Source organism: Neocloeon triangulifer, unplaced genomic scaffold (assembly GCF_031216515.1).
Source record: "Neocloeon triangulifer isolate White Clay Creek 2 clone unplaced genomic scaffold, ASM3121651v1 ptg000009l, whole genome shotgun sequence".
In the NCBI taxonomy this organism is placed as follows: domain Eukaryota; kingdom Metazoa; phylum Arthropoda; class Insecta; order Ephemeroptera; family Baetidae; genus Neocloeon; species Neocloeon triangulifer.
This window is the reverse complement of record NW_026775551.1, coordinates 2,155,381-2,178,970: the sequence shown is the minus strand read 5'-3', so window position 1 is coordinate 2,178,970 and position 23,590 is coordinate 2,155,381. Positions and strand designations below refer to the sequence as shown.

The following is a 23,590-nucleotide window of genomic DNA, read 5'->3' as shown; positions in this document are numbered from 1 at the left end:
TCCTTTAAATATTTGTTAATCTATAGCAACTTTAATGGTTTTATTGCATAACCGTTAATTAAATATAATAATTAGTAAAATAATAATATTTCAAATTAAAAAGTTGTACTTTCTTACAAAATATTAAAATAGTTATAAATTAAAATTCAATACAATTCAGTTTATTTTCCTCCAAACAAAGGACATAAGATTAGACAATTATTATATTTATTCAAATATATAACCCATAATTATTAGTTATTACTTTTTTGCATGGCAAATCGTAACAAAATTGGTTCTTATCACATTATTAAGTGGAAGCACAACAATTACTATTTCACAATTAAGTCATTATTGTGGCTAGAAATTATAATCTCCCCTATTTTCCTCTATTTATTGATGTGCTACGAACTTGAGAGTATTTTAAAAAGGTCAGTTCGATTGATAAACATAAATACAAGAGATTAGCTCTGCCTAAAAAAGGATGTAACAAAACGCAATAAAACAATATAACGAGGGAGGACATTCTCCTCGTGTATGCAGACATTGAGATTCGATTAATAATTTCAAAACTTCACGCACTCGTGGGGTGCAATAAGGCGTTTTTATCTTTATGGAGAGTCGCGTTTAAGCCAACACCTATTGCTGCTCTCTCCCTTTGTGTGCCGCTATAATTAATATATTGCGGCTCGATGTTTCTTGTATTATTCACCGAGCATCTCTTCATATATATGCTGGAACGCCAGTGCAAGCAAGAAACTAAAATTGCAACTTTATTGCACAACAACATCTTATCAAGGACAATAATTAGGCACTTTATTGGCCGATACTGCTGAAGGGCTGTAAAAGTGACGATGTCCTTTTCTTATAACGCGTGGGCCCTAGTCCGAAATTGCCAACTATATGTAGTCGAATTCAGACATCGACCCCATCACTTCTTCAGCAGCTCTCGCAATGGTAAGATGGGATCTTTTTCATCTAACAATATTAATAAATAATTAGGAGTTCAGTTCAAACAATTGAAGAGCAACAACTTAAATCATTAATTATTATAATTTAATAAACAGACTACATTGCTTCTTTCAGTTGTAACAAATTTTTCTTATATTTTCGAAACATTGGCTAATGATAATTGATTTTGATACTGAAATTTGAACTTGAAATAGCCAATTTTGAGCGAACAGAAATTATATCACCGGCAAAGCGCTAACCTTGGCCAACGCTTCCTTTTTGCTTTATCGCGACGCTTTATTCCTCGCGTATATTTTCGTAACATTCCATGCGTTCAAACAACAATAATTTCACTGTTTACGACGCGCAACCAACAAGTGACTTGGCCGAGTCCTCTTATCCTGCTTGTTGTCTGACGAAAGATATTGAAGTTAGTGCGGGTGGTGCTGAGTGACTCGCTAATGTTTCGCGATTTTGCTCTCCACGTTGCGGATGTTCCGCCAGCGGGGAAAAGTTTCATTTGTTAGAGTTTAATTTTATATTTTTGTCGATGCTATATAAATTATTGTTGTGTGTTCTGTAGGGCAACAAAGGCTCCAGTGGGACTGCAGAAGCGCGGAAGTTGTTCATAAACTGCAAAGATGACCCGGTCGCCGTGCAAGCGCACAAAAAGTTCCCCAAGAACAAAATCGTCACGGCCAGAGTGAGTAGAACATTTTGAATTTATTTTCAGAGAAGGGAAATAAATTTTACTCGTTGATTTTCGTCTTAATCTAATTAGAAAAGAATGTGAATATTTGAAGTGGATTTTTAATAATTTGTAATTTTTTTCTCAGTACAATCTCTTGACATTTGTGCCCGTCAACCTCTTCGAGCAGTTTCAAAGGATAGCGAACTTTTACTTCTTGATCATGGCCATCACTCAGGTACGTTCTTGATTTTGACATTTATTTATATCCAATTAAAAAATGTATTAAATAAGAGCACCAAAATAATTAATTTTTGATTGAATTAATAGATTTTCCTTTTTTTTCTTAATTCTATTTCTAATTTTTTACCTGCTTGACGCGGATATAAAACGTTGCTTCATAGTTTGCACACTCTTATCATTTTAATACTTCCAAATCTTTTCCTCTGTCTTCCTGTAATAAAGATTATAACACACAAAGAACCACCGGTGATTTCATTTATGAAATGTTTTTCTGTCAACAACCGAAATAAGAACTGATAATTATTTTATTTGCAGCAACTAATTGACAGTCCCGTTGATCCATCGGCCAGTTTGATTCCTCTTGTCTACGTCGTCCTGCTGACCGGTCTCAAACAAGGCTACGAAGATTTCTTGCGGCACAAAGCTGACCGAGCAGTGAACAATGCACCTGTCATCGTGCTTCGGAACGGACAAGAAACGGTTTAAAAAAATTTAATTTTTAAATTCATCTCTACTTATAATTTAATTTAAGTAGACGGTAAAGGCGATGGATCTTCGAGTTGGCGAAATTGTAAAAATCACCGAGAATCAACCTGTGCCGTGCGACATTCTGTTGATATCGAGCAGCGACGACGCTGGAGTTTGCTTTGTGACGACTGCTAATTTGGACGGAGAGACGAATTTAAAAGTATGAAAAATAAATTTAATTATCTCTTCCACGCACATTCACGAGAAATCTCTATCATTATTTGCAAAGTTGACAAAAGGTTGTTGCCTCTTCGTTCAATATTTACTTGTTGATCGAATCTGGTTCTAGGAATCTTTCAATGTTTGCTTTATTCTCTTGTGGAAAGATTACTATTTATTTTCAATATGGACAATCATTGTTCTTATACAAATCAATTAACTCCAGACAATCATCAAAAGCTCACACGCCGATAGCAAACACAGACATTGCCATAAAAAATTTACCACCGATATAATCCCCCCGTTTACGCAAGTCAATTAATAGCTTTATATATTTTTGGAATTTTATTATTCTCCAAGTTATGTAATAAAACATTGATCTGTTATCGACAGACCTTGAAATGTCCACGGACTTTGAGACGAACGCGCACGTTGCCGGAGCTGGAGAAATTCAAAGCCAGGGTCGAATGCGACCCACCCTCGGTTGACCTCTACTCGTACCACGGCAAGGTCGAGCAGCTTTCTGGCGAGAAAAAGGGCGACGCCGAAGCTCTGGACGCCGAAAATCTGCTTTTGCGCGGCTCGAAAATTAAAAACACCGAATATATTTATGGTGATTTTTAAAAAGAAATCAAATCCAGTTTTAACAATGAATAAATTTATTTCAAATCAGGGTCAACCATATACACAGGCCAGGACACCAAGTTGGCGATGAACTCGAAGAAGCCAGTAAAGAAGTACTCGGTGGTCGAAAGGTAGGTCAAAAGTTGAAAGTGGCCTTTCGGATAGAATTGAGAATTCTCCTTTGCAGAACGGTGAACAAGTTCCTGATTTTCCTTTTGTCCCTGTTGGTGTTCGAAGTGGCACTGTGCAGCGGTCTCAAGTACATCTTTGAAGCAACTAAGGAATTTGGTAAGGTTTTAAAATTAATTATTGCAATGTAAAAAGATTGACGTGAATTGAATAGACGCGTTCACGGCCTACATGCCGCCACGACCTATCATTGAAGCGGGAAGAATTATTGAAGACATTTTCTCGTTTGTGGTCATTTTCAACTACATCATTCCGATCTCCCTTTACGTGACTATGGGTAACAATTTTGAATAAATTGACAATGAAATGCAATCAATGATATTTCAGAGTTGCAAAAATTCCTCGGCAGTGTGTTTTTCGGCTGGGACCTTCAAATGTTTTCAGAGGACCTTAATGAAATCGCAATTTGCAACACTTCCGATTTGAATGAGGAATTGGGCCAAGTAAGAAAAATGTCAAATTTTTAAGTTGAGGCTTCAGTTAATTTAAATTCAGGTGGAGTATCTCTTTACGGACAAAACCGGAACTCTAACCGAAAACGACATGATCTTCAGAAGATGCTCAATCAATTCCGTGTGCTACGAGGAATTAAACGGACACCTGCGCCGATATGACGAGCACAGCTCTGATCCGGTCAAAACCATGTTTGCTCTTCCCGTGAGTAACTAATAATTAAATTAAAAAATCCTTTAAATCAATTTAATATTTTGTTTTAGCCCGAGGTGGAATTCTTCTATTTGACCCTAGCCGCCTGTCACTCGGTGCAAATCGCCCAGGAGCAGACGAAAGGAGCCACAAGCCTGGAGTACCAGGCCTCCAGTCCGGACGAAAAGGCCTTGGTTGAGGTTGCTCAGCGGTGCGTGTTGAATTAATTAATTGCCCTTTTGTCTTGAACTCGCCGCTTTTATTGTTTAACTGTGCAGGTGTGGCGCGCAATACACGGGGGAGATAACGGAGGAGATGATAATCAAGATGAGCGACGGCCGCAACATTCGGTTGAAACGACTCGAGACAATCGAGTTTACGTCAGGTACGGTTGTAAATGTAAAAATAGCACTAATAAAACTCGAAAATTATTTCCGAAGAACGCAAAAGAATGACGGTCGTGGTAGAGGACGAAAAGGGCAACATCTGGCTGCTCTGCAAAGGTGCCGAGTCGATTGTCGCCCCACTGTGCACCAGTGGGCCCATCGATACGGCGCTCAAGCACGTTGGCGATTTTGCTGTTGTACGTACAAATTAAAATTAATTCAAACAATTATAATAAACGATGCTAGCCAAGGTGAAAATAAATAATGCCAAGCTTAAAAATTAATCAAATTCATTGCATGGGAAAAGGTTTCAATTAAATATTTAAAATTTAATTTATTTATTAAAGATTTAAATAAATAATCATAGGAAAGGTTGGTAAAAAATAGGTGAATGAACTATATTATTATCATTTTGATGTAAAAATTTACAATTTAGGAATCTAATTCACCGTTTTACAACTATTTGAGTGAATAAAAACATATTATTTTGAGAATTTCACCTTTTATCAACTTTATTTGCTTCTAAATTTCACTTATTTCAATTATTTTTACAAAAATAGCCTATCCATAAGAATTCATAAAAAAAAATCGTGAAAATTATTCCAGCTTTTGCAGCTAAAACAAATCACTAGGCGTTTAATTTGTCAATAAAAACCACACATTTTTCACAAAAAAGCTATCTTACAAGGAGGCCACCTCATCTGTCCGCCTCCAATTTGGTACGTGAGCTAGGCACGGGTGTGTAGAGACCGAGTCTTACCAAATTTTGTGCTAATTGCCCCTTTTGGCACCGTTTCTGGGAGTCTTTTTCTTTTGATATAGGCAGCCCGCGAATCCTACTTGTCAAGAAATTGCCTAGATTAGCCCATTTCAGGTGTTTTATGCAAAATCTTGACAGACAGGACCCGCGGGTGGCCTACCTCAAAAAACTTTGGCCGCCTGTAAAGCGGCCAGAAGGGGCAATTAGCACGAAATTCCACCAAAATTGATCATTACACGTCCCAGCCTAGCCCTTGTATTAGTTTCATCAAAATCGAAGGCGGACACATGAGGTGGTTCCCTGGTTAGCCAAGTATGATCATAAATATTTGAATTCTTTTGCAATTCCTAGCTTGGTCTGAGGACTCTTGTGATCGCCCGTCGAGCCCTAACTCGCGACGACTGGAACAATCTGAACAAAAATCTGCAAGAGGCGCGGCAGATGATAGGCGAAAATCGAGCGGTTGCTGTGAAAGCGGCCAATGAAGCCCTCGAAAGAGACCTCGAGTTGATCGGTGCGACCGGGGTCGAGGACCGACTGCAACCCGGCGTGTCCGAGACCCTGGAAAGTCTGGCCGCGGCCGGAATCAAAGTGTGGGTGCTCACCGGCGACAAAGTGGAAACGGCCATCAACGTCAGCCTGTCGTGCAAACACCTCAAACCCGACACCGTCCAGCAAATGCTGGTCGAACAAAAGAGCAACGACGAGTGCATCCAGGAATTGCACGACATCAAGTAATTATCAAACAAGAATCTTTACAAAAATTAGTATAATTTTTTTACTTTTAAATCAGGTTGAGAATCATTAGTGATCCTCAGAAGAAACACAGTTTGGTTGTGGACGGATCCAGTTTGGCGATGGCCCTGAAACATGGACCTGAACTTTTGCGTGAGGTTGGCTCAATGTGTGCGACTGTTCTGGCTTGTCGTCTGTCACCCTTGCAGAAGTGTGAGGTATAAACAAAATATAGAAAAAAAACTGCACTAAAAAAAAAGAATAAATTGAAATTAATTATTACTTTAAATTGCGTGCTATGACACTCAAGGTGGATTTCATGAAAAATTTAAACCGGCCAAAGATCGTTTCGAAGAAAAAATGAGAAAATATAGGACAACTGACCCTCCAAAGGCAACCTGAGGTCTGGTGGTGCTTTGAAAACCTAGGGTTTTGTCGTGTCCAAACTAAAAGTAAGTGGGAGGAATTAATAAAAAATAAAATGGAGAAATTTTAATTTTAATTAACAAAAATTGTAGATATTAATTAAGCAAAGTATGAAGCTATGGACTGAATCATTTGCTTAATTAATTTCCGCAATTTTTGTTCATTAAAATCAAATTCTCCCCGTTTAATTTTTTCTATGAATTCCTCCCACGTAGTTTTAATTTGATCACAACAAACCCCTAGGTTTTTAAAGCGCCAGCAGATTGCAGGTCGCCTTCTGGGGTCAGTTGTCCTTTATTTTTTCATTTTATCTTTGCAACTAGGTTCGTCCAGTTTCAATTTTTTCTCATTACTTTTAAGTTTATTTTAATTAGATATTTTATGAGGAGCTTCTGCTTTAAAACAGCGAAAAAATTTTTCCCTATAGAGTAGCATCGGTTTTGAAAATTTTGTTTAAGGTGACGTCATAAGAAAAATTTAATTCATTGATATATAGAACTTAATTTTTTTTTTTAAATTAACGTTGTTTCCTTTAAGAATATTCTAAATTAGTTTTTTCTTTCGCTCCAAATCAACCTAATAAAAATTGACAAAGATTTCATCAAAATGAGTTCAATTAATTTGGCAAAAAGAAAATCAGTGAAAATTTCGACTTCAAAATTTCTTCTTATGGAACACAGCTCAGTAGATTTATTTTTAATTTAGATTAACCACAGACTTCTGGTTAATTAGTTTTCACCCGAAATTTACTAACAAATAGATTTTTTTAAACTCTTGTTAAGATTGTGGCTCTGATGAAAGCGTCCAAAGAACGTCCTACGACCTCTGCGATTGGAGACGGAGCCAACGACGTGTCAATGATCATGGAAGCCCACGTCGGAATTGGTTGGGCCAAGTTTTTAATACTTTTGCAAAAATATTTATATATCAAAATAAAAATTTCGCCCAGGCGTTGTCGGAAAGGAAGGTCGTCAGGCCGTTCTCAGTTCGGACTTCGCCATTCCCCGATTCCAGCACCTGAGACGCGCGTTTTTGGTGCACGGCCACTGGTACTACCGCAGGGCAGCCATGCTGGTCGAGTACTTTTTCTACAAAAACATCGCTTACGTGACGCCGCAAGTGTTTTTCCAATTCATCAACTTCTGGTCCACCACTGTAATTAATCTAAAAAAAGCTCTAAATAAATAAATATAAAATGTTTCGTTTTGCAGGCTTTGTACGACGGTTTCTACATCACTCTGTACAACGTGATCTTCTCATTCTTCCCCGTCGTCCTTTTCGGAATCACGGAGCAAGATTTGAGTGCCGACACCCTTCTGGCTCATCCGGAAAATTATCTCAGGCACCGCAAAAACAAACTGATGGAATGGCCTAAATTTATGGGCTGGGTGGCCCACGGTAATTTTAGCTCTTTTTTTAATTATATTGATGAAAAAAAAAATTAATCGCAGGATTGTGGCACGCAATTTGCTGCTACTTTGGCGTTTTGCTCTACTTGCAAGTCAACAGCACTGCTTTGAACGGGAACGGTTCGGACGCGGGTCTTTGGATTTTGGGAACGGCGACGATGCACAACGTCGTCATTGTGGTCAACTTGAAAGTTTTGATCATGAGCCGATACTGGTCCTGGCCACTTCTTGTCGCCATTGTCGCCAGCATTTTCCCCCTTTTCATGGGATTGGTAGTTATTTACTGCATACTTCCTGGATTCAGTCTGTGAGTATGACTTGATTGGAAAAATTGAAATTGTTTTCAAGTTAAAAAAATAAAAATAAAAAAATGAAAATATTTTCAGTGGTGGTCGAAATACGGACAAACTATTTGGCTATGTGGTGATGCTGGAATCGCCAAATTTCTGGCTGCTGACCACGGTGATCGTGGTCGCTGCCCTGATACCGGACTTTGCCATCGAGTCCTGGCAACAAATGGTTCCGGACGGCACGTTCTCCTGGCACAAAATCAAGAAGGTATGAAATTAAAATGCATTCAAGAACCGCGGAAGCATTTTTTGCAAATTGTTTGCTTTCAGCTGCTGCATCTGGGCGGCAAAAAAGGCTCGCGGATCTACAACAACGCGTCCAGGCAATTCAGCATATCGAGGAGCGGGACCAAGAACAACTACAACTCTTATTTGTAAAGAAGAACAAAGCGCGAAATTTTCACCGAGCACTCTCTCAAATCGATTTACTTTGAATTATCCGCGGAATGATTGTAAATAGCCACAACAAGGAAACGACAACACTGATTCGGATAGTTTGAAGCAGCTCAATCCGTAGCCATTAATATTATTATTGATGTACTTTTACTTAGTCATAAATATATATTTATTTCATAAAAGTATCTTTAAAACAATTTTTTTATTTTAATACTAATTTTATAGTAACAAGTAAATTTAATTATTACTAGATAAAATCACTAATAAAATAATATATAAAAATATTTTGAACAAATAATTTTTGAATGTGAAAAATTCAGCACTGTGATTGAATATTCCTGAAAATAAATTACTAATACTTCAGAACACATGTTAAATGTAAATTGTAAATTATTTTATTAACAATGAAAGGTCGAATTTAGCAGCCAAAGATGAATTGTAAAATAAACGTCTGTTCAAGTGACAGTCTCTGGTCTGCTTTTGAATCATTCCCAAAAAATAAAAGAAACAGAAAACTGACTTTTTTATATCGTTTTCAGAAAATTCAAGGCTCGCTGAGCATCTTTGAAACTGATAAATAAATAATTCTAAGTCGTGATGGCAGAAATTCAAATGTGTTGGGCCATTTTAAGTGTTTGCTTTAAAAAACGCTTTGATTTTGATGGAAGGGCAGATTTCAATGAATCTGAATTGGGAGGAAATAAATATAAATTATATAAATTTTTGTATTTGAATTTTGCGCATATTTGTCTATTTGCAAAATAAAAAATCGCGAGAAAACTCGATCGCAAATGATTTCCATGAGCGCGAGTGAATTTCTATTCAGCCATCCGCGCATGCAGGATTAATTTAAATGAAAAGGAGGAAGGTGTGCGAGGTGGAAAGTGAGTTCGTCCGTCTGCCTGCCGGGGACCGGCTTTTGCTCGCATCTAATGACCTTGATTAAAAAGAAAGAAACATGAGCCGACTACTAGGTCAGCTCGCAATAATCGACCCCTGGGGTCCCGCGGCCCCCGCGGCCGCCCGAATCGCGACTCGGCGGAATGAACAGAAAAAAAAAATGAGGAGCAGATATAGCATTTCAGCGTGAAATAGAAATCTAAGAACTCTTATTGTTCGGGGCAGTGTCGTTTTATTGGAAAGCGCGAGATGTGCCGCGCCAGCCGACGACCTAGCATTTCACCTGGCCATTGAGATATTTTTCTCCTCCACTCGCTCGCGCGTTCACCACTCTCTGGGGCCGACCCAGCGAGCCGAGAGAGGCGCGAGTCGCGGCCTGCCCGACCGACTAGTTGTCCGAGACATTGCGAGCAATGAAGTGCACCTCATCGAGACGACCGCTTTTGGTCGCCGCCGTTGGGCTCGTTACATTAGCCATAGTCACAGGTGAGATCAACTTTGTTCAACTTCCGCGTTTTACTTTGTCACAATTAATTTGAATATCTTTCGTAAGAAAAAGAACATTTTTGTTGAGTAAGTTATTTAGAATTTTCCTCAATTTACATATAAATATTTTCCTTTTTCTCTTATTACTTTTGAAATCGTTTAATAAGATAAATTTGCAGTCTCCTCATTTGTAATGAGAGCAGGTGGTGTGACAAAAAAACCAGTCAGACGCAATTATTGCTTATTACCAAACACTGGAGAATGCTCACCAATTTTATTGATTCTTACAAACAAGTGAAAGTGACCCGGGAGTAGATCAATGTCATCAGCTTTTGACGCCGCGTTTGTGTGTGTGTAATTTATTCTTTTGAGGAAAACAAACAATTATCAAATATAATTACGCTCCGTATTAACTTTTCCTCTCTACGAATTTCAAGGAACCGTGAACACCGCCGGCGATTGAATTTAACATTCATTTATCGGTCCGTGCTTTTTTAAAGGTCCCGTTAAGCGTCTCTCTGTCATTACTAAATTACCATACACGATTCTCTCTCTCTCTCCGGATCATTTCCAGAAGGTTCTTTTCGTTTGTTGAAATTTTTTGTTCATATATCTCTCGGCCCGAAATTTCACTGCGAGAACATAATTATTTGTGAGGTCGCACGCGGTTGACATTCACATTTTACAAAACTTTCTATAGTCGTCGGCACACACACCATAATTCGTTTCATTTCTCTCGGCCGCGCGCGCGACTGAGTGAAAAATGTGTATAAATATATATGAAAATATAGAATGTTGCAGCCAGTGTGAGAAATGCGCCCGGTTTCTTCTCAGCAATTACCTTCCTGAAGAGTAAAATTTTTAAACTAACTCATGAGTCGGTACTCACGTTCTCGGGGCCGACAAAACTTATATAGAGTAATGTCTCGTTAGACCTAATTTCAAAAGATTTTCTAACGACTCCAACACTGTAAATAAAACTTTTCAACCTTTTCCAATATGAGATCAATGTAAATTTTTATTCTATGTTAATTGAGGTGATATGAACGTGATTTGCTGAAATTTTTATCAATTTTATTCGGGCTTATTTTGAGAAAAAAAAATATTTTAGAAAATTCCCTTCAGAAATTTCAAAAAATTCAGTTCTCCCGATAAATTCAATTTTCTTATTATGCCTTCTTGGAACTGACATCTTTAAACCAATGCTAATGTAGCGAAAAATTTCCATCAAAATTGATCGAATGTTTATTTGCTCAAGTCTCTCCTTTACTTACAAAGTTTAAAATAATATAATATACGAGTTTAAAATTGTTTACTGTATCGTTTTTCCTCAAGTATTCAAAATTTGTTAGACAAAATCGCGCAAATTAAAAAGAAGCAAAGAAAATTCTTTACAAATTTATTAATTTACAAAGAAAAGTTGCTTCATTTTTAATTCATCATGTTTCTAGGAATACTTGCAAAAATATGTTGATTTAAACGTTAATGGCTGAGGTAAATTTATTTAAAACGTTTTCGTTTTATTTTATAAAGTTTAAAAACATAACAATCCTTTTTCATAGTTGATTGTGAAAGAAATTTTTTATTTTTAATTTTCCTTCATCTACTTCTGTAATTGGCAGTGCAACCTGCTTTTAATTTGCAAAGAGAGTACGCCGCGAGAAATCTAAAGATACCGCGGCGCATTTATGCAAATATACAAGTTATATGGATCAGTGACCGACCATAAATACAAACACACACGTGAGGTATTATATTGGCCTGAATTAAAAGCGTCGGGGAGAAAGTGCTTTCGGCCAGCACAGTGATGATGATAATGAGGCTATGATACACATTTCTACTGATTTTGCTCTTTCTTCTTTGCATTTTCTGTCGCGAGAAGGAAAGGAAATCGAACGCACGATTTTATTTTCGCCCTCGATTGGAAAAGCGCTACTTCCTATGTATATAGTTTGCAAGTCAATCGCCGTGGCATTGGCTCCGTTTTTTTTTGTCCACCGCAACCTGTTTAAGGAAAAATTTCAATCCTGTTTGAAACTTTGTCTGCTGCAAGACAGCCTTGGAGACGGACTGCTGACGAAATTTTCATAAAACCGTGTTTGAAAAAGGGCGGAGTGCTTTTGTGCTGTCAACTGCGCGTTCCTTTCTAACTTCAAAAGTTATTTTTTTTGGTTGATTGCGTGTGTATTATGTTAATAAAAAATTAATTTATTCCATAAGCCATGAGGAAAAGTTTTCTATAAAAAAATGATGGCGTCGCAGTCAAAGTCACCTTCAAATTAAGTGAGCTTATAGGCGTTGTTGTATTTGCTGGCGTACAATGCCACATTCTCAGATTTTTTCATGAAATTTTTAAATACAAGGAAGTGGCTGTTTATCTAGAAATTAATTATAATAATTGAATGAGGAAATGCTAATAACAAAATGCGTAAATTATAAATGATCTTCACAAAATTAATTATTAGTGATTCAAAAGGATTGAAATATTGTGGCTGATGCAAAAGACTTTACGATAATATCAAATTATATTTTAAGTGAAATTAAACTCATTTCATTCCCAAGATACAAAATAAGAAGTAAAGAAACTTATTATCATTGTTTTATAATTTCAAGGTGAACGATTACGGAGAGCAACAGAATCAGAATTCATTTGTCCGGAAGGAGAGGGAAATGGAAATTTTGCTGATCCTGCCACATGCCGAAGATTTTACCAGGTAAAATTCTAAATTCTTTTGAGAATTATGAATTAAATTAATTAATAACTTAATCTTTATTAGTGTGTCGACAACTACCCCTACCTGAACAGATGTCCCTCGGGACTTTATTTTGACGACATCAAGAAATTGTGCACATTCAAAGATGAAGCTCGTTGTGGACCAATTCCTGCCAGTGAGCAAATTTGAAAATGCAAATAAATTGCATTTTTCATTAATTTTTTTCCCTTTTCAGCACCTGCGCCTATCACAGAGGTGTCTCTCGACAAGGCCAAAAAGTGCGACACCGCTGCCTGCTCGTTGCCCTACTGTTTCTGCTCAAAGGACGGAACCAAGATTCCCGGAGACGTTGAACCTAGCCAAGTGAGATAAAAAGAAAATAATTTAAGGGTTGTTTGATGGAAATGCGTATTTCAATAGACACCCCAAATGATTTTGTTGACTTTCGACGGCGCCGTCAACCTGAACAATTACGAGCACTACAAGAAAATTTTCAACGGAGATCGCAAAAATCCAAACGGTTGCGCAATCAGGGGCACATTCTTTGTCTCCCACGAGTACAGCAACTACCACATGATCCAGGAATTGGCCAGTCAGCACCACGAAATCGCGACCGAGACTATTTCGTAAGTTTAAGAATTTGAAAAAGAAAGAAACAAAAAATATGCAAGTGGATATTTTTAAAATTAATCAATAATCAAATCTAAACTTTTTTTATTGCTTTATCAACAAAATGATTATTAATTGATATCATGTTTTTAAAATCGAAAATTTCAGTGTTCAACAAGATCTGGAAAATAAGGGGTACGAAGAGTGGGTTGGCGAGATGATTGGTCAGAGAGAAATCCTGCGCCACTGGGCCAACGTTTCCCGCAGCGACATTGTTGGAATGAGAGCTCCGTATCTGAAACCAGGCAGGAACGCGCAATACGAAGTTTTGGAGGACTTTGGCTACATTTACGACAGCTCCATCGGAGTGCCGCCTTCGAGGATTCCTCTCTGGCCCTACACACTCGACTACAAAATCCCCCATGACTGCAAGGCTGGCACGTGCCCCACTAAGTCATTCCCAGGTCGGTAGATTTTATTTAACGGGAAACAAAAATACAGCGATAAATGTGCAGGAATCTGGGAAGTGCCCCTGAACGCCCACTACGTCGAGACTTACGAGGGTGGTCACTGTCCGTACTTGGACCAGTGCGTCCTGCACAACCACGACCCCAGCGACGTGTTCGAGTGGCTCAAGGAGGACTTCAATCGTTACTACCAGCAAAACCGCGCGCCGTACATGATGCCTTTCCACACAAACTGGTTCCAGATCAAGGAACTTGAAGCCGGATTCCACAAATTCTTGGACTGGGCGATGAAATTGTAAGATTTTTAATTCAAAATCGGAGTGGGATAAAATAAATATGTATCAAAACAGGCCTGACGTTTGGGTTTTGACGACAACTCAGGCCCTCGTCTGGATAACCGACCCCAAGCCTGTCAAGGACCTCACAAACTTTGAGCCCTGGAATTGCCTGAAGGAAGCGACAACCTCAGTTCCATGCAATTTACCCAACAAATGCCCACTTTCGTTCAGGGCTCCCGACGCAAACGTTACATCAACAAGGTAAAAATCCCAAATTAATTCAATAAATCTAAAATCTATTCCATAACTTGATTTTACTTTTTATTATTTTTTTACGCTCCTACTGAGCAGGACAAATAATTGAGATTGCTTTCGATCCAGGTACCTGACAACATGCAGGGAGTGCCCCAATAGGTACCCTTGGATCGGCGATTCCGAGGGCACCGGCATTGCCGGCAGAGACGTTTACAACCCAGAGAACTGAGCAGAGCAACAAAGCTGCTGCAAGTTCCTAGAGAGGCGTGTCTCCATTTCAAATGTTTGTATGTTGCTCAAACATGACAGTTTTTATTGTATTGTATGTTTAATTGATTAATTAATTTAAATGAACAAATATACATGTGCTTTAATACTCATAACTCTTGGAAGCAGAGACTCTCGCCTCCAATTTTATTTCTTTTCAATTAATTTAATAATCCTATAAATTGATAAAACAACAACAACGCTTTAAAAAAAATCAATTTCACCGAGAGCTTCATTTCTATTTGCATTTTACTTTTTTTTAAGTAGCGAGTGATGTCGTTTGACAAAAAAAAAAGCAAAACAAGTTCCACTTCTTGGTATCTATCGATTGCGATAGACAATTAAAAAATTCAGCTGCTATTAAAATAAAAATAAAAATTGCGCATCACTCCTACCTTATTAATCTATCGTCAAGACCCTATTGCGGTTGCTATTGAGCCTCGGTGCATCCACGTACTCGGGACCATAGCGCAGAATTGAGATGGCAGTGATGAAAATCATGGAGCCCCAGAAGAGCAAACACAGCAGCGTGAATGTGGTATGTTCTGAAGTTGAAGTCAGCGATTTACTGGTGTTCGGAAATGTTATGTAAGATGAAAACTCACCGAATGGGGTGAAGAAGTTTGCAAAGAACATTGCAATGGCGCTTGCCAAAACGAGAGGGAACTGAAAAATTAATTGACAAATTAGATTTGAGGAAAAATAATCTTTGAAAAAGTTACTGTAAGATATTTCCAGTCTCTCTGTCTCAGGGCAAGTGGTGATGGCGCGGGTTGCGTCTTGTCATGGTCTTCAACAAAGTAGTTGCCCAAAAACAAGTCGATGGCATCCTAGAAAATGAAAAATAAAATTGCAGGAGCGTTTAAAATATAAAATTTATAATTATTACTTGTCTGAAGCCATCATGGAAATTGTTCTTGACATATCTGGTCAGGGAATTGATGCCGTCTGCGAGAGCTCCAGAGACAGTCCGCTTTCCGGTTCTGGTGAAGTCGGTTTTCAGCGCCTTCGTCCCAGAATATTGCTCACTAATAGCATCTGCGTTGTCAGCCCAGACGTGCTTGAACAGTCGCTCGAATGCTGGCTGATCTTCCACTTTTTGACCACTGCTCAGAATGCCGAATCTCTAAAATTGGTTAAAATTTTATTAAGGCAAAAATAGCTGTGTAGGAATTCATACTTCGAGGGCATACTGGAGTGCTCTCCTGGCCAGCATGCTTTGGACGACGTTAGTCCTGTCAAGGCAGTCGATGCAGTTGGTGCGGAAAACACCTTCCTGCTGATTAATGAGAGCACCGTCCCTTGCAAGGATGAACTGGCCGAACTCGTCTTGCTCGTGGGCCAAACGATCGATCAGAATGTTGAGTCTCTCCCAGCGCATTTTCCGACACTCGTGATGAAAGTCAAAAGCTTCGTACCTGATGAAACATTGTTTCAATTATTGTCTTAAGCTATTATTTGTTTCAAAAGATTGACACTCAAGGAGATGATCATGGAAATGAAGAACTTGGGTGTTTTCCTAGTTGTAAAACGGCTCTACCAGTTTCGGCATGAGCGAGAAAAATAAAAATAAAAATCAGCACCATGAATGAAAATGAACCACATTTTAAAATAAAAATTCAAATCTTAAAACTAAAACAATTGAATAAATGAGTGAATGAATTTGTTAGTTTTAAGATTTGAATCTCTAAGTTTAAATGTGGCTGTTTTTTCTTGCTCATAAAATAAGGTCGCAGACCGTGACCGAAACTGGGAGAGCCGTTTTGTGAAAAAGCCCGATCTCTTCATTCCCAAGCTATTATGCCTATAAAAATTGCAAACCTAATGTTCGGGTTGGAGGTGAGTGTGACCATTTCCTGATATGCTTGTTCTAAAACGAATTCAGCACCCCTTTGATCGATCTGCAAAAACAAAAATCTTAAAAATGGTATTTTTAAATTTAAATAAATCCAACTAACCAAGTTGATAAGCACTTGTCTGCCGTAGTGGAAGATTTGGGTGTCAAAGTGCCTTGCAAAGGCTTCAGCGTGGTTATCCACTTGGCTCAGGCGCGGAGACGGTTTGTACTTGAGATTAGGTAATTGACTCCAGTACAGAGGAATCGAACCTCTCGTCTGCGGGAAAGAAATAAGAATCAACTTAATTGAAGAGAGAACAAGATTTTTGTCTTACTTGGACGAATGAGCACTTGTCACCTTGGAACTCCAAAATTTGCTCAGTCTCGACAAAGTTGGCAACCTGCCCTTCGCTGTCGATGCCACGCATGAAGAATCTGGTGCCGGCCCTGTGGCAGCTGCGTCTCGAGACCAACGTCCACAGGAACGTTTTGCCGTTCAAGTTGCACGAGTTTATGGAAATGACTTTTAAGAATTGTCAAGGAAGAAATTTTCTAAATAAATGTGCATGTAAATCAATTAATTCTCATTAAGAAAGGATACAGCCCAGTATCAACGGTAGGCAGAACTGGCTCAACTCAGGCTGAGACGAGAAGTCCCTCAACATGTGACCATTCCACACAAATCGAGGATCGGCTCTTTCGTGAAGTGGGGACTGAAAACACATTGAATTATCTTTCATAAGAAATTTTAACGTGGGTTCAGAAAGTGAGCAAGAAAATCAATGCTCGGAAAATGAATTAAAATTTCCAAATTTTTTTCAAAACAGAATCGGATTTCTGTTTCACTTAAAACTAAAAAATTAAGACAAACAACAACACTACGAAAAGAATTAAAATTTCCAATTAAAAGTTGAAATCAGTTGAAATTTTGGCATTTTAATTTGTTTCTTGAGCATTGGCTTTCTCAGTTGGCTCAGTTTCAGAATACATGTTCAAATTTCTTTTTCTTTTGAAAAATTAAAAGGAAAACTGGAATGTACTAAACAACCTGTTCATTGCAGTGATTTAAAAGCATCGTTGTGAAAGTTACAAAACAAATTATATAAGAATTATGCACCTGTAGATATTCTGGAGTGGTGTTGTGAAGCCTTTGGAGTGTATGAGTCAAGTCGTACGAGTAAGAGAAGTAAAAGTACGGAACGGTGAGCATAAATTCGATCATCGAGACCAGCGTTTTGTTTTCTGCAGCCTAAAATTTAAATAAAATGCATGAAAATATAATATATTTTGATATTTTTACCTGGGCTTCAGTGAGATGCAGAAGGGTTCTGGTGCAGCAAATAATATCAGCGCCGGTCACTTGCCAAACGTTTTGGCCATTGATCTGTCCGATGAGTTTTTTCTTCGTGATCACGATCAAGTAAGGGCCGGCGATGAGTTTAGTCATGCCGATGATTCCACATATCGGCTTCGTACTTGCTGAAGGGGGAATTATGCTGTTTGTTTCTGGAAAGAAAAAATAAATAAATTTTGGTAAACATCGATCACAATGAACTTTTGTCGTTCGTTACCATGGCTTAAATAGACTTCCTGGGTCACCCGGTCGATCACCAGCAGTCCTTTCTCTCCTATGGGCTCGATGTAAATTTTCTCTGGAGAAATGTGTCTGAAAAATATGAATCAAAAATCGATGAAGTTGCATAATTGCCTAAGAAAACTCTGAATGTAAAAATTTTTCAACGCCTCGGAAAGAACTCAACTCACAGCAGGTAATTGTTGAAAACTTCGCCGGCCGACGGCATCTTTGCCAAAATTGCAACCCTCGGACTGGGAAATCGATGGACGCGTGGAACACGAACAGAAAAGTCAACCTTGCGTGCGAAACTGCGGCGATCCGAAGGCGTTTTGGCGACCAGCTGGTCCGGTCGGCACCAAAGTGACGTAAACAAGAGGAGCTGCGCAGTGGGCGAGTGCGCATCAGGCAGGGTACCACGGCAGGGGTGTCTTCACGTTCACGGTACGGACGGTGTCTGCAAAAAGCACCAGGGGAGACGTTGCGGGCGCCGGGGCGAATCAGTGCCAGTTGATGGAGATCGAGGCTCGCAAGCAGATCGGCCGGCGCTTTTAGCAAGACAAAGAGAAGAGAGCCCGGGCTATTTTTAGCAGAGGTGTTGAGACTGACGTTTAATTGCTACCTCGTCCTGCAGCCATGCCCAACATCCAGAACGACATCAAGCTGGACTTCAAGGACGTCCTGTTGCGGCCCAAACGGAGCACCATCAACAGCAGGGCCGACGTGAGTAAATATTTCAATCGGAACAATCGTGAGAGTTGCGAGAAGATTTAGAGACGACGGATGACAGCAACCGCAGCTATAGCAGTGCTGGGTGCCGCCAGACACCTCTAAGGACGGTGCTAAATTCAGCTGCACGTGACCCACTGCCCTCGAACCAAATCAGTTTCGTTTTCTCAATCATCTGCTTATATATTGTGCCAAAAAAAAAAAAAATTAAAAATTGTAAATAATTTTTCTTTAAACTTATTTATTATTATTTTTTTGAAATATTTTTTAAAGCAGTTTGTTTATTAATAATTATTGAAAAATTTTACATCATTTTTTTGAAAATTATTTACAGGTGATGAATGAATTTTTAAAAAATAATTCTTCGTGAAGTGAAAAATAAACACTTTATGTATTGAATTTCTTGATATTTTATAACGATATCAAAAATATATATTTTTTTTTAATTTCTAAAAGATTTCGTCACTGACAACATTTAATTGCATTATTAACGTTCCACATGTTGTTAAGAAATCCTTTTAAATATTTTTTAATTGTAAATTGTAAAATAGAGTTTAAGATTTATTTCTTCTAGGGAGAAGCGCGAAAACTGTAGATCGAAAAATGAAATAGATTGATAATTTTTTCTATGTCTATGAGGGTAAAAAATTTCCATTTTTATTTTTTATTTCTGTTAAACTCATAAACTTTTAATTTTACTGCTGGCGGCATGAGCTTCTAAACAACTTTTCCAAACTAATTATTTGAAACCCGTAGACTTTTCAACAGTGACCAAACGTGTAGGAACACGTTCAAAGTCACTTTCAGATAAATTTAAGCTTGAAGCCAAATTTTCAAAATTTTCAACACCCCATTCGATTTTTTTGGAGGAGTAGGAAAAAATGTAGCCCATTTAATTTAGAATCGGTATGGTGAAAATCAAAAGTGCGGTACTTTTTTATTTTATTTAAATCAAACTTGAATAAATGAAAACGTAGCTTATGCTGCCATTGCCATCGAAATCTGGATCTTGCAAGAAGCTTTTTTAATTAAGGAAATTAGTTCATTCTATTAATAAAATAAATAATTTGGAATGTGAAATCAATATTATTAATGGAAATATTAATTTATAATTTATTTTGTTAATTTTGCACATAATTTATGAAATAATATTTGCAATAAATATTTATATGATAAAAGAGGCTTACAGGCTCATTGACTATTTTCCACAGTAAGATCAAGTAAGATAATAATTATTTGTTGTAATTTTTCTCCTCGATCAATAGCAAATAAGTTTTTTCTTTAAATTTTTGATTGAGTGGTAAAAAAATTAAATACAATCAAGCTTTTTAATCTTTTTAACCCTTGGTAAAGGGCAACTGTCGCAATTACTGACGTTTAGCAGAGATAACATGAAAATTAAAAAATGTGAATTCAATACAAATTTTGAAAATTTCTACTTTTTATGCCAACAGGTGAACCTGGTCAGGGAGATCACGTTCCGGAACTCGAAGCGCAGCTACAAAGGCATTCCCATCATCGCCTCCAACATGGACACAGTGGGCACCTTCGAAATGGCCATTGCGCTGAGCAAGGTTTGTTTATCTGCATTGACCTACATTAACTTGCGTCCGTGCTCAACTCTGACGGCTCCGACTGCGGCACACTCGACTGCTGCATGCAATTTACAAAGAATTTTTTACTCTCAAGAAGCGCGCGCCCGAGCTCAAAATTTTAATTGGCATATTGATCGCACCTATATTTACGGTATTTATAAATAGCTTCCCAGTTATTTGATTTGTTAAATAATTCTACCTATTTTTCTACTCATTAATTCATCATTTAAAGAAATTTGCAAACTTCATTTGAAAATAAAGATATAATAAAAAATAAAAAATAAATCAGGGAAAGTCAGTGTATTATTAATTTGTGCAAAATTCGCAAATTTTATATAGCTGTTTTCCAACTAGTTCATGTGAATAAGAAATGTGATAAAAATATCGCAATAAAGAGTTAAAATTTTAATTTAATACAAGGAAATTACGACATATAAACTGTAAAAATAAATCTTGAAATATGAAAATTTTAAATAAAACATTTCAACCTTTTACCACAAGATCAATGAAAATTTTTATGTCGAGTTGTTGACTGACCTATTATATTCTTCCATCTAAATTGGGGTGATATGAACGTGATTTGCTGAAATTTTTATCAATTTTGATCGAGCCAATTTTGAGAAAAAAAATTATTGTAGAAAATTCCCATTAGAAACGAAGTTAAATTTTAATTTATCAATTATCCCGATAAATTCAATTTTTCTTACTATGTCTCCTTGGAACTGACATAAAAAAAGACCAATGCTAATGTAGAGAAAAATTACCATTAAAATATATCTCAGGCAGGTTTTTTGCTAAAGGCTCTCCTTAAAAGTTGAATCTACTTGTATAAAAAAAAAAATAATAATCAATTAATTATTTATGAGCTGAAATTCATTTTCCGGCATTTTTTTCCTGATAAATTTCTATTGTCTCGATATGTATATAATATTTTTCCTATGTAGGTTTGTTCTAAAATTTCTGTTTGATATTTTTCGCAGCACGGAGTCTTCACAACGATCCACAAGTACTATTCTCCTGAGGAGTGGCGACAGTTTGCCACTGACCACCCCGAGTGCCTTGGAAACGTGGCCGCCAGTTCCGGAACGGGTCAGGCCGATTTTGAGAGACTGCAGCAAATCCTAAAAGACGTTCCTGAAATCTCGTACGTCTGTCTGGACGTGGCCAACGGGTACTCGCAGCACTTCGTCGAATACCTGCGCAAAGTCCGAGCCGCCTACCCGACGCACACAATCATTGTATGTTTATTTATATTTCCAAAGCCGAGCTCATTTCGATTGATTTATAATGTCTCTTGAAGGCTGGCAACGTGGTCACGGGCGAAATGGTCGAGGAACTCATCCTCTCGGGCGCCGACATCATCAAGGTCGGCATCGGCCCCGGCTCGGTGTGCACGACGAGGCGCAAAACTGGAGTGGGCTACCCACAATTGAGTGCCGTACTCGAGTGCGCTGACGCAGCACACGGCTTGGGAGGCCACATTATTTCGGTAAAAACTACAAAGTTTATTAAACGTGATTTAATTTATTTTATTCCCCTTCAAAATGAAGTTTTTAAGCAACTCTTTGAAACTTTTTTAAATTCAACTAAAGAAACTAATTTTTATAAACCACAAATAATATAAATTGCTAATGAAGATAATTTTTACATAAATCTGAACTAAATCTTTTTTTAAAATAACCACTAAATAAAAACTTTGATAACATTTTTTATTCATTAAAAAATTAATTATTCATGAAAATTGTAAAATTATTTTAAAATTTGTGAGAAAAAAAATATTAACATCTATTCAATTAAATTTAAATTCTTTATATAAATTTTTGATGTATAGAATGTAACATTAGTGCAACCCATACTTGTTTGACAATTGCGGAAGATTGGTTAAAAAAAATAACCAAAGCAACAATATTATATTTCATTTTTTTTTTTTTTTTAATTTTGATTATAAAATTTGAATATTTTTTTAAGGATGGAGGTTGTACATGTCCAGGAGACGTGGCAAAAGCTTTTGGTGCAGGCGCCGATTTTGTGATGGTCGGAGGAATGCTGGCAGGACACGACGAGAGCGGCGGAGAGATAATTGAAAAGAATGGCAAGAAGTACAAGCTCTTCTACGGCATGTCGTCCAACACGGCCATGCAGAAGCATGTCGGAGGCGTTGCTGAATACAGGTTAATTGGACTTTTCTCAAATGAATTTTGTTTACTAATTAAATTTATAGAGCTTCAGAAGGAAAGACGGTCGAGGTGCCGTATCGAGGACCTATTGACGTGACAATCCTCGACATCCTGGGAGGGCTGAGGTCAGCCTGCACCTACATGGGTGCAGCCAAATTGAAGGAACTCCCCCGAAGAGCCACTTTTATCAGAGTATCGCAGCAAATCAACAACATCTTTGGTTTCAGCGACTAGTCATCAGTTTTTAATTAAAAAGAAAGCTTCTTTGCTTTAGCGCTCTGGTTCCGTCAAGATAAAATATCGTCTGTGTAGCCTAGTCATATGTTTGTAACGCGCACTTGTCACTTTCTGTGCTTTATTTTCTTCTTTACGTGAGGCGAGTCGATGTTGTATTTGATTGCGGAAAATACCTCACTTATGTTTGTTCGCTTGAAATATGGTTGGGAAAAGTTGATGCAGCTTGGCAGCCGAAGATGCATTTCAGTGTTAATGAACCTGCACAAATTTCTTCTAGATAAGCAGTGGTGTTTGTCGGTATTGCACAAATCTATGTGCCAAGTGGTCGGTTCCTTAGTTCAAAACACGCTAGTCAATTTAAAAAGAAAAACTACGTTAAAACTCTTCTGCAAAAATATCCTCAAATAATGATAACAAAAAACATCGATCTGCAGATCTGATATTTAAATAAAGATATATTAAAAGTATTAAAGTTTAGAAACAGGTTCTATTTTTCTTTGAAAAGTTTTTAAACAAAATCAAAATTTACCTTGTGGTATCCAGGTGGTATCCTATTATGAAACTAAATCTTAATAATTATTAGAAGTCTTAATTTGTTAATTTTTTCAGTTGTTATATATTAAAAACAAAAATTTTTGCGAAAGATGAAAAGAACATCTGAGATAGAAATATATTATTCACAGATATATTTCTTGTGATAAATTTTAAATGTGTCTTACAATTATATAAGAAAAATTTTCTCCACAGCACCTGCAGCTATTTGCTGGTGCCAGAAATACATGTTTAACCTCCAAATTGATATGGAAATAAAGATTTATTGATGTGACAGTTATGAAATTAAATAGTTTTCTTTATTTGAATTTTACTCCAAATGATAGTAAACACAATAATAATCATCTTACTCCCCTTTTATTAGTAATTCACTAGCGCGTGTCGTTCGCGTAAAAATTTGAAACAAGCGGCTGCTGTGATTGGCTGTTGAAAATTCCCCACTCTCT

The 23,590-nt window shown here is 37.5% G+C and overlaps 4 protein-coding genes across 6 annotated transcripts; 3 read left to right on the top strand and 1 right to left on the bottom strand.

Annotated features, from left to right (window-relative positions):
• The first annotated feature begins 803 nt into the window (after nucleotides 1–803).
• Nucleotides 804–8,966, top strand: LOC132195259 (phospholipid-transporting ATPase IF). Of its 2 annotated transcripts, none has more exons than XM_059617138.1 (22): nucleotides 804–936; nucleotides 1,514–1,633; nucleotides 1,767–1,856; nucleotides 2,177–2,341; nucleotides 2,397–2,549; nucleotides 2,942–3,161; nucleotides 3,222–3,303; nucleotides 3,360–3,460; nucleotides 3,516–3,638; nucleotides 3,689–3,804; nucleotides 3,857–4,018; nucleotides 4,078–4,217; nucleotides 4,285–4,391; nucleotides 4,447–4,589; nucleotides 5,504–5,886; nucleotides 5,946–6,105; nucleotides 7,096–7,198; nucleotides 7,263–7,468; nucleotides 7,525–7,711; nucleotides 7,765–8,029; nucleotides 8,109–8,280; nucleotides 8,343–8,966. In XM_059617138.1, exons 1-22 carry the CDS (start codon nucleotides 934–936, stop codon nucleotides 8,448–8,450), a joined length of 3,309 nt encoding a protein of 1,102 aa, XP_059473121.1. In that variant the 5' UTR covers nucleotides 804–933; the 3' UTR covers nucleotides 8,451–8,966. The 2 variants fall into 2 exon arrangements, with proteins under 2 accessions (XP_059473121.1, XP_059473120.1); XM_059617137.1 differs by lacking the exon at nucleotides 804–936 and adding an exon at nucleotides 1,370–1,452.
• Nucleotides 3,185–18,640, bottom strand: LOC132195260 (phosphatidylinositol-3-phosphatase SAC1). 2 transcript variants are annotated; one of them, XM_059617139.1, is made up of 14 exons: nucleotides 18,046–18,639; nucleotides 17,853–17,947; nucleotides 17,582–17,787; nucleotides 17,399–17,530; nucleotides 16,883–16,994; nucleotides 16,617–16,804; nucleotides 16,403–16,558; nucleotides 16,266–16,345; nucleotides 15,625–15,862; nucleotides 15,334–15,570; nucleotides 15,167–15,274; nucleotides 15,050–15,110; nucleotides 14,840–14,989; nucleotides 3,185–3,448 (listed from the first exon to the last, which is right to left on the bottom strand). In XM_059617139.1, the coding sequence occupies exons 1-13, from the start codon at nucleotides 18,081–18,083 to the stop codon at nucleotides 14,844–14,846; spliced, it is 1,797 nt and encodes a 598-aa protein (XP_059473122.1). In that variant the 5' UTR covers nucleotides 18,084–18,639; the 3' UTR covers nucleotides 3,185–3,448; nucleotides 14,840–14,843. The 2 variants fall into 2 exon arrangements, with proteins under 2 accessions (XP_059473122.1, XP_059473123.1); XM_059617140.1 differs by having other exon boundaries at nucleotides 3,185–14,989; nucleotides 18,046–18,640.
• Nucleotides 9,698–14,560, top strand: LOC132195261 (chitin deacetylase 1). Its single transcript, XM_059617141.1, has 9 exons — nucleotides 9,698–9,854; nucleotides 12,468–12,568; nucleotides 12,632–12,743; nucleotides 12,804–12,931; nucleotides 12,989–13,194; nucleotides 13,346–13,641; nucleotides 13,693–13,939; nucleotides 13,995–14,183; nucleotides 14,304–14,560. Exons 1-9 carry the CDS (start codon nucleotides 9,782–9,784, stop codon nucleotides 14,404–14,406), a joined length of 1,455 nt encoding a protein of 484 aa, XP_059473124.1. The 5' UTR covers nucleotides 9,698–9,781; the 3' UTR covers nucleotides 14,407–14,560.
• On the top strand, nucleotides 18,257–23,423 carry LOC132195263 (GMP reductase 1-like). Its single transcript, XM_059617142.1, has 6 exons — nucleotides 18,257–18,577; nucleotides 20,038–20,157; nucleotides 21,159–21,416; nucleotides 21,479–21,667; nucleotides 22,147–22,349; nucleotides 22,400–23,423. The coding sequence occupies exons 1-6, from the start codon at nucleotides 18,491–18,493 to the stop codon at nucleotides 22,587–22,589; spliced, it is 1,047 nt and encodes a 348-aa protein (XP_059473125.1). The 5' UTR covers nucleotides 18,257–18,490; the 3' UTR covers nucleotides 22,590–23,423.
• The last annotated feature ends 167 nt before the right edge of the window (nucleotides 23,424–23,590 follow it).

Bases quoted from the DNA above. Each gene is read 5' to 3' on its own strand.
- LOC132195259 (XM_059617137.1), top strand. From the start codon at position 1,423: ATGTTCCGCCAGCGGGGAAAAGTTTCATTT. The intron at 3,304-3,359 runs GTAGGTCAAAAG...TCTCCTTTGCAG, and splicing joins AAGTACTCGGTGGTCGAAAG to AACGGTGAACAAGTTCCTGA. The intron at 7,199-7,262 runs GTTGGGCCAAGT...AATTTCGCCCAG, and splicing joins GGAAGCCCACGTCGGAATTG to GCGTTGTCGGAAAGGAAGGT.
- LOC132195261 (XM_059617141.1), top strand. From the start codon at position 9,782: ATGAAGTGCACCTCATCGAGACGACCGCTTTTGGTCGCCGCCGTTGGG. The intron at 12,932-12,988 runs GTGAGATAAAAA...GTATTTCAATAG, and splicing joins GAGACGTTGAACCTAGCCAA to ACACCCCAAATGATTTTGTT. The intron at 13,642-13,692 runs GTCGGTAGATTT...ATAAATGTGCAG, and splicing joins CCCCACTAAGTCATTCCCAG to GAATCTGGGAAGTGCCCCTG.
- LOC132195260 (XM_059617140.1), bottom strand. From the start codon at position 18,083: ATGCCGTCGGCCGGCGAAGTTTTCAACAATTACCTGCT. The intron at 16,559-16,616 runs GTAAGACAAAAA...TCTTTCCCGCAG, and splicing joins ACAAGTGCTCATTCGTCCAA to ACGAGAGGTTCGATTCCTCT. The intron at 15,111-15,166 runs GTAACTTTTTCA...TTAATTTTTCAG, and splicing joins GAGACTGGAAATATCTTACA to TTCCCTCTCGTTTTGGCAAG.
- LOC132195263 (XM_059617142.1), top strand. From the start codon at position 18,491: ATGCCCAACATCCAGAACGACATCAAGCTGGACTTCAAGGACGTCCTG. The intron at 18,578-20,037 runs GTGAGTAAATAT...TTATGCCAACAG, and splicing joins CCATCAACAGCAGGGCCGAC to GTGAACCTGGTCAGGGAGAT. The intron at 22,350-22,399 runs GTTAATTGGACT...TTAAATTTATAG, and splicing joins GGAGGCGTTGCTGAATACAG to AGCTTCAGAAGGAAAGACGG.